General features: G+C 47.0%; 1 protein-coding gene and 2 gene segments (V, D, J or C); all 3 read right to left on the bottom strand.

Moving 5' to 3' along the window:
- LOC105511219 overlaps positions 1-10190 on the bottom strand; it is a 189834-nt gene that overhangs the window by 55769 nt on the left and 123875 nt on the right.
- The window catches only part of LOC105511220, a 136408-nt gene that overhangs the window by 46446 nt on the left and 79772 nt on the right, over positions 1-10190 (bottom strand).
- LOC105511215 (putative trypsin-6) overlaps positions 1-10190 on the bottom strand; it is a 37594-nt gene that overhangs the window by 4255 nt on the left and 23149 nt on the right. Inside the window, exons 3-5 of one of the 2 annotated variants that reach the window (XM_011941334.1) lie at positions 9093-9346; positions 8558-8694; positions 8048-8251 (exon numbers count right to left, since the gene is read on the bottom strand). In XM_011941334.1, coding sequence (XP_011796724.1) covers positions 8099-8251; positions 8558-8694; positions 9093-9346 — 544 coding nt within the window. In that variant the 3' untranslated portion in view covers positions 8048-8098. Of the gene's footprint in view, positions 1-8047; positions 8252-8557; positions 8695-9092; positions 9347-10190 lie in introns of those variants that run through there. The other variant, XM_011941333.1, reaches the window with a different exon arrangement.

The following is a 10190-nucleotide window of genomic DNA, read 5'->3' as shown; positions in this document are numbered from 1 at the left end:
CTCCCAGCCTGCAGTTGCTTCCTTCTAATTAGAAATGGTTCACAAGCACAGTGAGGCTAGGCAAGGGAGGGAGCGCAGCCACCCTTGGTGAGCATCACTGGATGTGTCTCCCAAGTCTGTGTGTCTCCAGGGGCACGTAGCAAGTTACCCAGTGGGGGCTCAGACCTCTGCTGGGGTCACCAGGCTGAGGTCGCAAGGAATGTCCTCACAATGCTTTCAGTGGGATAGGAGTTGGCATGTGGTTGCCTCACCCACTGAGTGCTTCTCTCTTTTATTCATGAGCTGTGTACTTCTCCTGGCTATTTGAGTCCTGGATTGCCAGGATACTTTGGCCAAGCTTGGAAAGCCCCCAGGCTGTGGACACTTGCCATGACCAGCTTCCCCCATAGCTCAGATCTGTGCAGTTAGGGCCGCGTTTAGGGCAGCCCCCAGGTTCACTTTGACAGAACAAGGGTAGATGTTGTTATTGGCCAATAGTACAACAATTCTTAACTTTGGCTGTATGCCTGGAAATATTAAGAATCATCTGTGATGCTTAAAAGCCCAGAACACAAGCTGTACCCCAGACAAATGAAGTTAGAATATCTAGAGCTGAGTCTCTGGCATGAGGAATTTTTCAACCACCCCAGGTGCATTCGAGGTTAAGAGCAGCTCTAGTGGTGCTATTTTGGTACGGTTGGAGCGAAGTCTGAAGCCTGCTGCTTCATTTCGTGGTCCTGCCCTACCTGACCTCCTTTCCTAGCTTTTCCAACCACAGCTCGGATATAGATGAATGAGAGTGGTGGGAGTGAAATCAGGGAGAAGTGGAAACAGGAGAGCCTTAAAGACCGCCCAAACAGGATGGGAAGTAGAGATGCCATATGGAAGAAAGAGAATATCAGAGCACAGTCAAAAGGCGAGAGGTAGCAAGAATGGAAGGGCATGTGTCTGCCAGAAAATGGTGTGCGTGAAGCCTGAGGCAGGGCATGATACTCACCAGCAGCTCCCACAAAGGTAAGGATCAGGAGTGGATTCATAGCGGTAGAAAGTGCCTGACTGGTGATGGCGGACCCATCTTTATACCTCCCGAGGATCGGGAGAGGGGGTGTCTGTGAGGTGAAGGTCACCACTCCTCCCAGCACAAACACACCTGCAGCTTTCCCCTTCCCAGGGTCTTGCATCAGCTCGGCTATGTTTGGCCACTCTGTGGGTTTGTGATTTAAAAGTGATAAGGAAACTTGCCTTCTGAGAAGAGAGAGGGTGATTGGCTGTTTCCTGCAAGGATGGCGGGATGTGGAAGACAGGGCAAGCCAAGTCCTGGAACACAGAGCTGGGCTTTCCTAGGCCCAGTAGATGAGGCTTAGAAGGAGGGAGAATGGCCTCGTTATTTAGGAATCCTTTTATCTATTGGGGATGTATTTAATGCACTTAAGGAAGGACAAGCGTTGGTAGCAAGCTTGGCTTTTCAGTGTCCTGGAACCCCCAAGAGAGGAGCAAAGTCTTATCTAAGGTTCATTCCTGTGAGAATGAGGATGCTTCTCTGCAGTCAGTGTGCCAGCATGTCAAATCCAAGACTTTGGGAACAGGAATTCCAGCACTAAGGGATAAGGGGAAGGGAGACTCGCATTTCATAGGATTCTGGGCTTCCAGATGGCTCTCTTTCCTACCAAGGCTTAAGGATCGGAAGGGTTGCAAAGAAGGAGGGGCAGAGGTTAGTTAGGAACTTGCTCAGTGCATCTGGAGGATGGAAAACCAATGGCACACTCCTTCCCTTCTTCAATGTGAAGACATTTGTCTGTCTCATGTGCATCCTGTCATAAGTTCTTTTCATGCAGCCTCATGGTTGCCCTGGCAACCTGCACTCAGGGCGATGCAAACTGACCCACCTGGTCAGGGCTGTCAGCCTGAACCACAATGGCATGCCAGAGTTTCGACCATGGTAAATCTGGGTTATGATCTGATCTGAGAATCAGTAGTAGGTAGAGATGTGAGCACATGGTAAATGGGTCACATTTTGGGTTCAATAACGAAGATGTGGAAGGGTGGGTCTAGAATTTTCTGTCTTAGATGCTGTGAGATTAAGCTGTGCTCAGTACAAAGGGAATCTTCTCAGATAATATCCTGATTTGGGCCCTAGCAAGGTTGCTAAAACACAGTTGTGTAATTGACTGAGGCACAACTTGGCCAGAGCAGTGTGGAGATGGAGATGCTGTCTCCGTCAAGTCTACTGATGTAAGAAAAGAAGAAGCTTCCTTATGAGGGTGCTTTCCCTTCTTAGCAACTCAGAGCTCAGGTTGGTGATGGGCAGGAGTGAGCAGAGTTCAAGTTTGAATTATTGGAATGTAAAAGAAGGAGGGATGTTCTGGAGACAAAATGAGACAAGATGAACAAAATGAGAAAAGCTCAGAAACTTGGTGTTGAAATTGGACATGGCCGGGGGATAGAGGGAGGAAGCAAATGGAAACCAGAGGGAATTGGAAAATATGCCAAAGTGGGGCCCATGGAGTTGAGAGGACACACAGAGTACCTTCGAGTTCAGCTCCCGCCATGGCCGCCGAGCCAGCTTCCCCACAGCCAGGAGACCCACTGCTCAGAGACACCCTCTCCACCTCGTACTTCCTCTAATCACGGATGGGCTCATACCTAACGCTGCTGTATTTAGATGGTGCATGTTGCCTGACAGCTTTAGAAGAGTTTTCACATAAGCAACTGTGGTGCATTGTTTTCATTTTGGTGACTTTCAATTTAACTTCCCACAGACATGCTAATTGTGATTTGTGCAGAGCAAAAGTGTTTCCATTTATAGAGGAAGACAATGAGATTCAGAATGATTCTGTCTTGCTAAGAATACAGATCTTGGCAGAGCTGATCGTAAGACCAGCAAGCCGTGGAGTGCATTGTGAAGTGTGGGAATTGCTGCAGGTGGCATCTAAAAGTCAATTTATTGAGGATCAAGATAGAGGTCCCCAGAGGACAAACTACATCTGATTCCTTCCTGGTGCTTTTCTTCTTGGCGTAACTAGATGATTGAATTCATCTTTCTCCTGGCACCTTGTCTCAGAGCCTTACCTTGCCACAGTTCCAGAGCCATCCAGGCTATGACTGCTATGTAGATGACACACCTCTCTGCTCATGAATAACTAGCCTAGCCTGAGGTAACCAGGTTTTGGAGCATTGATAATATGGACTTTTCCTGTGTTGTCCCTAAGCATGTCGTTTCATTTTGTCTCCTTGTCATGGGGTCTTCACAGAACTCCTGCCTTAGAGGATAAGGAGAGACTCTTGCTCTAGCAAGTGTAGACACGACACCAGTGTGCACTAAACAGGGAGGTGAACCTTGGTAGAAGATGGAAAATGTGTTTGGAAAAGGGGATTTTTGGATCAGGTGCTTGTGTCTCTGACTCTCTGTCTGAAAGGGAATACCCCAGAATATGAGGATTTCTGTATCTAGAGCTTGAAGACTAGCCTTCTCCAGAATTTTGCGCTCTTCCTTAAATTATCACAGTATAGTCTGAGGTCAGCTTTCTTCAAAAAGGAATGACCTTACAGTTTGAGAAGACAGCTATAGGTGGAGACTGTTACCCCGTACTATAGACTGAGATGTGTAGGATAGGCTCAGATCCAGCTGCCCAAGCACAATTTGGTGGACATGTCATTCTGGGTCCTGTTCATTCTGAACTATAGATTTCTTTGTCTACTTCTCCAATACATCTTTCTGGCTTGTGGTTAGTGCTTAGCACACCAAACCACTGACCTTCAATTATGGTAACAGTGAATCATATCTTTGTGCTTACTATATACCATGTAACTTACTATACAGCAGGTAACTCATATAAGTTAATAATTTTTTTTCATTTTATTATCACAATTACCTTGGGATTTTACATTTTAGAAATGATCAAATGATCATTTTACAGATGATCAAATGAGCTTTCTGGAGGTGCAGTGATTCTTCCATCTCCCAGAGCAGCAGCTCCCAGTCAGAGCCGGCCCTGCCTGAACTCAATACCTTGGCAAAGCAACCAGAGCCAGAAAGAACCATGGGAGAAGCTTTCAATGACTTTCAGCCACTTTGTCTCCCTTTTTTTCTCGTTTCCTCTCCTGCATTTTTCTCCATGTCCAGGTACAGTTCTGGATGTGGATGCCTGTACCAACACAAAAACACTTGAGATTCATTCCTAATACCACAATTCATCTCGCTATTCGCCCCCTGCCTTTAAAATCAGATCTTACATACCTGCTTGGGTCAGAGAGATGTGTTTTTTAAAATCCCCTAGGAAGGAGGCAGGGACTGTGCCCTCAGATGATTATTGGTGAAGGGGATTTAAGCTTCGTTTCAGTTTAAGAAAATGTTGCTGTGTCTCTGCCTAGGGCAGGCAGCCCATTGTGGCCCTGGGTGATGAGGGAAGCCCACAGAGACCCAGGGTTTGTGACCTGTGGCTGCCAGTGTCTGCAGAGCCAGAATTGAGCTAATCCCTTGAAAGGATGGGTGCTGATGGGCAGGTGTATGGTCGGTTGATATGGGGCTTGTTGATCTGTCAAATTCCAGGTGACAAGATCAATGCATGCTTGACGGGCCCCTTTCCCAGGAGGCTCTGGTGGCTGCAACCTGGTTCAGGTGTGGAAGGTCATACTACTTTGCCTTTGGTTTTTCTTTGAAAAACAAACAATGAAAGACAGATGAAAACAAGAATTTTACCAGTGGGCAGGCAGGAATTCTCTTCTGGAAAAGGGATATTTGTGGCTCCTCCCCATGTTGGCCTTGAAAGAGCTTGGTTTTGGAGTGGCTATTATTAAAATGTCAAAACAATTGAAGATGCTGGTGAGGCTGCAGAGGAAAGGGAACACTTATACACTGTTGGCCAGAGTGTAAATTAGTTCATGGAAAAATTAATGCAGAAAGCAGTTTGGAGTTTTCTGAAATAATTTAAAACAGAACCAGCATTCCACAGCAATTCCTTTAGTGGCCTTTTATCCAAAGGAAAATAATTTTTTCTGCCAAAAAGACACATGGTCTTGCATATCTGTCACAGCACTATTCACAATACAAAGCCATGGAATCAATCTAGATGGCCATCAGCAGTAGAATGGATAAAGGAAATGTGGTATATATACACCGTGGAATACTATGCAGCCAAGAAAAGAATGAAATCATGTCCTTTGCAGAAACATGGATGGAGCTGAAGACCGTAATCCTAAGCAAATTAACATAGGAACAGAAAACCGAATATCAGGTTCTCACTTATAAGTTTGAGCTGAGCATTGAGTACACATGAATGTAAAGATGGGAACCGTAGACACTGCAACTACTAGAGGGAAGAGAGAAGGAGGGTGGAAAGGGCTGAAAAAACTACCTATTGGGTACTAAACTCACTGCCTGAGTGATGAGATCATTTGTGCCCCAAAGCTCAGGATCACACAAGATACCCATGTAACAATCCTGCACATGTAGCCGCTGAATCTAAAATGAAAGTTGAAATTATTATTATTATTTTTAAATGGGGCCTGGACCAGAAGTGGTGGCTCATGCCTATAATCCCAACACTTTGGATCACTTGAGGTCAGCAGTTCAAAACCAGCCTGGACAACATGGTGAAACCATGTCACTACTTAAAAAAAAAAAAAAAAATTAGCTGGGCATGGTGGTGCGTGACTGTAATCCCAGCTACTTGGGAGGCTGAATCACATCAACCCTGGAGGCAGAGGTTGTAGTGAGCAGAGACCATGCCACGGCACTCCAGTCTGGCTGTAGTTGAGCCAGAAGGAGATGTTTTGTGTGAAGGCTGAGGTGGGGACTCTTCAGAGTTTCTGTGAGAAGGAGGCCCTAAGCTGTGGCGGTGGACAGAGTTGTGGCTTTCTGCTTCTTTGCCCTTTGGTCTGGACCCACAGGTGAACGATTCCAGCCTCGATCCCAAGCACACACTCTGGAGACCTTCATATCTCACGGTTCCATGTGAGCAAATGGACTGAGAAAGCTGTGTGACCTGAGAAAATGCAACCCCATGACCTGGCTCTCACACAGCATTTTCTCTTGCATTTAGAATAAGCATTTTTTTTTTTTTTTGCTTATTTTGTATTTTTGGTGGTGGTGGTAGTGGTTTGTTTTACACTGAACATTTGGAAGAAATGTCGTGGTTACCTGTGATTTTCATGCCCTGTTTCTGCTGGCAACCCTGCTGAATGGGGTGACTCACTTTTCTGTGTGAAGAGTCTAAGTCGCCCAGGTAGGAGGTGGAAGCAGCCGTCTAGAAGGCCACTGGGATCCTTATGTCTGTCTCTTGGCTTTAGGTAACCAGCTGGGCTTTGAAAGCAATGATCTGAATGGAGACAGAAAATAATGCAAACTAACACCCCCCACCCAGCCCAGCCCTGTTTATACGAAGCATTTGGTTCTTCCCTTGACTCTTGAATGATGATGATATTCAGACGAGGCATTGACATTATGGTAAGAAAGGGAAAAAAATGTATCTGTTTTCTCTATCTATCTACTGTATATGTATCTCTACAAGCAGATAAACCCAAGGCTGTAAAGTGAACTAGGGTCTGCATTTGGACTCCATAAAAACAAAATCCATGTTGAACAAAGTATGCAGTGAATTTCTGGGTAACCCAGGTGTATCTGTCCATTTTGTGTGAGCCCTGAGCCCTGTTTTCCTCTGAAGATAGTGAGTGGTAGCTGTCTCCTCACACAAACCACACATCTGGAGCACAGATGGCCCTCTCGAGGTAATTGATCGTACACATTTACTGTTTACCAAACAAGTGGCTGATGCATACTTGGGTGTATTCCATAGCACGTGGACTGTGGTCCCCTGTGTTTGCCAGGAATGCTGTGCTCCATGTAGAGGTTTTACTCTACTCATCACTGCAATTTGCACGCTGCTCCGTGGACACTTGGAGGCCTGTGCTGTGTTCCCTGTAACAGGAAATGTGCTCTGAACTTGTCTGTCTCCCTTGGCTGCTCCTGGCCCTTGAAACTAGCTCCAGGGGTGTCCACAACCACTTGGGACAGAAGGTGAAGGTGGAATTTCAAAGAGAAGTTTGCTTGGATCTTCGGTGACAAACTTGGATGAGTTACGGCCCCAACATGGGCCCTCTCAGAATTGCTAGGAGGAGGCTTTGGCAGGTGCCACAGGTGCCACGTGGCCTGCCTCCCTTTGCTGTGTCCAGTGGGTGCAAGCCAGCCAATGTGTGTCCAGAGTGGCTAGATGGTGTCACAGCCCTCAGATGTCTTTCCTTCCACCTTTTATAAAGAGTCCCAAGTAACTTGTACTGTTTCAAAGGCAAGCAAGTTTTATGAAAAGGAATCCTTCCTCAGTTGATTGATCATATAGGTGAATCCTGACCCTCTCTAGTTTCGTTCCCTGGTTGGAGTGGGGAGCTGTTTGTAGCTGTGGGATTCACTGCAGCATCCTACCCTAAAGGCAAAGAAGATGAAAATGAAGAGTGCAGAGCTGGGCTTGATTCGCAAGTCACAGTCAGGCTCCCGCTATGGTAGGCCGGACATCTGTCTAGCTGCTCACAGAGATGGAACGAGAGAATTGAGGGAAGAGTTAGGGGCCAGGGAGATTTACTTGAGTCTGATTTTCCAGGTGAATGAGAAGGGAGGGCTTGGTCGAGGGCTTGGTGCCTAAACATTCCTGGGAGACGCACATCATCACCAACAGCATTTGTCATTATTGTTGTAGGTTAGCAATAAGATTCAGCTGATCAGATTTTTTGGGCCACCTTGAAAATGCTGACACATTTTCTGTGCTATGATTGTGCTGAAGGCAGAGTAGCTCTAACCACTGTGAGAACCCAAATAAAAATCAATACCCTCCGCCAAAGATCACCTTTCTGAAACACATGTTTCTCTAGAAACATTAACAAAGCCCCTCTTTCTCTGAAGCTTCTTGTTATTTTTGGATTCCATTTCTTTTTATGTGCTAATCTAGTGTACCATGCAACACATTTTGGGAGCTGGGGGCTCTGCTTACATTTAAGGGAGACAGCCCTGTCTGACCTAAGAGTGGAGGATGCTTTCCAGTGTGAAGGAGTGTGAGGCAGCAGGCACAGACACAGACAATGAGAGAAGGGTCACTTTATTGGTACTGAGACTGCAGAGGGACCGGGGGCTTTAGCTGTTGGCAGCTATGGTGTCCTTAATCCAGTCCACATAGTTGTAGACCTTGGTGTAGACTCCAGGCCTCCTCTTCAGGGCACAGCCATAGCCCCAGGAGACAACACCTTGGAGCTGTCCATTGCAGACCACAGGGCCACCAGAGTCACCCTGGGGTGAAGAAGGGACAGGTTGTATGGAGAGAGAGATGGAGGAGGAATATAGCTATATTCACTCTGAACCTTAAAAGACCCCTTTCCAGCTAGCTGTGTGTCTCCACGTCCTTCTATGGTGGTGGCGCATTCTCTGTTCTTCCTAAGCAGTCAGCATGCAGCCCAAGGGAGCCTTCCTCACTTCTCCATGGGCTCACTGCAAGGAGCCTCCTCAACCCTGCTACATTGGGAGTTCCAATCTTTTTCCCAGATGAGGCCTGGGTATCAGTGGGAGCCTCAGCATGGGAAGGGTTGTCCAAATCACCTGGCAGGAATCCTTGCCTCCTTCAAGGAAGCCCACACAGAACATGTTGCTGGTAATCTGGAAAGGGTAGGAGAGTTTACACTTAGCCTGGGTCAGCACAGGAGCGTCCAGGCACTGCAGCTCGTCTGGGTAGTCAGCTGTGAGGATCAGGAAGAGATCAAAGAAAGTCGAAATATGGGTCAGGCCAGAGAAGGAGACAATAATCTAGGATGGAACATTGAAGAGGAACACCGCCCCTGGAGAGGACTCCAAAACATAATTCCTGGCAAGGGACTCTGGCTTTTAGTTCCCAGAATGATCATTGTTGAACCTAAGACATGATCATAGCAAGTTCTCCATTTGTCCTGTCTCTTGATTTTAGGAGCCAAGTCCTTGAGACTTTGCGTCTCTCTGGTGTCCAGTGCAGAGCCTGTGTGTAATGGGCACTGGAAATGTGTCTTAACCCTGGAGGTGACAGGTTTTAAGTTAAGGGGCATGGTTTGTTCTGGAAATTGTGAGGATGGAGTGAAGTAGAAGGGCGAAGGGTCCCACTCACCACCAGAGCTCAGAGTGTTGCCCCAGCCGGAGATGAGGCACTCGGTGCCAGCAGCTGGAGGGGTGTTGGGCAGAGAGATGGTGGACACGTAGTCATTGATGACGGCAGGTGTGGAGAGCTTGATCAGCATGATGTCATTGTTCAGAGTATTCCCGTTGTATTTGGGGTGGCGGATGATCTCGGTTGCATTGATGAACTGCTCTTTCCCCTCCAGGACTTCGATGTTGTGCTCTCCCAGTCTCACCTCGATGTGGCTGATGGGAAGGGAAGGCATGGTGAAGACCTTCTCTCATAGCCACGGCACCCTTCCCACCATCCCCAGGGTCCTTAAGCTCCCTGCTCATGGTCTGCTCTGTAGATATGGGGTGTGATGTGTGGCCATATCTTATGGGCAGGAGAGCAGTGTGGGTCAGTGCAGGTGTGAGACCCAGAACATTTCTGCTTCAGAGGTTGGTGGTAGTGGGGTGGGGAAGAGTCAAAGGGATCCAAGAGGAGGCTGCTCCTCAACCTGCCTTCCTAGCCTCTTTCCCACAGTCTCCACAGTCACTAGCACGGTGGGCACAAGGAGCTCCTTGTAATTTTCCCAGAATTCTTCACCCCAGGCCTTTGCTAACTGCACACAGTGACTTCCTCCCTTCCTTTTTGGCCTGGTGAGCAACACACTTTTCTGTATTCTAATCCAAGGGTAACCATAGCATTAGAATCTCCTGGAAACTTGTTAGAAATGTAAATTCTTCATCCTTACCCCCATCTACTGATCAGAACCTTGGGGATGGTACCAAGTGATTTCTGCCTTAACAAGTTTGTAGGTGGCTCTGGTGCATACTCAGGTTTGAGAGTTCTTGTTGTAGGCAGTGGTTCTCAGCTCTGTCTATACACTCCACAGTTACCAAGGTAGAGTGTGAAATACTCACTGACATTCACAACCTCTTCCTGAAAATTTTGTGTTAATTGCCCTGGGATAGGACACAGGCTTCAGTATTTTAAAAAAAACTCTTTCTTAGGTGGCTTTAATGTGTGGCTAACCAGCAAAAGGTACATCCCTGCTTTTCTCACTAGCTCTGAGCACCCCAAGATCATCACTGACTGCTTTTATGA

The sequence above is a fragment of the Colobus angolensis genome, unplaced genomic scaffold (assembly GCF_000951035.1).
Source record: "Colobus angolensis palliatus isolate OR3802 unplaced genomic scaffold, Cang.pa_1.0 Scaffold2, whole genome shotgun sequence".
Classification (NCBI taxonomy): Eukaryota; Metazoa; Chordata; class Mammalia; order Primates; family Cercopithecidae; genus Colobus; species Colobus angolensis.
This window is presented reverse-complemented; position numbering and strand designations above follow the sequence as displayed.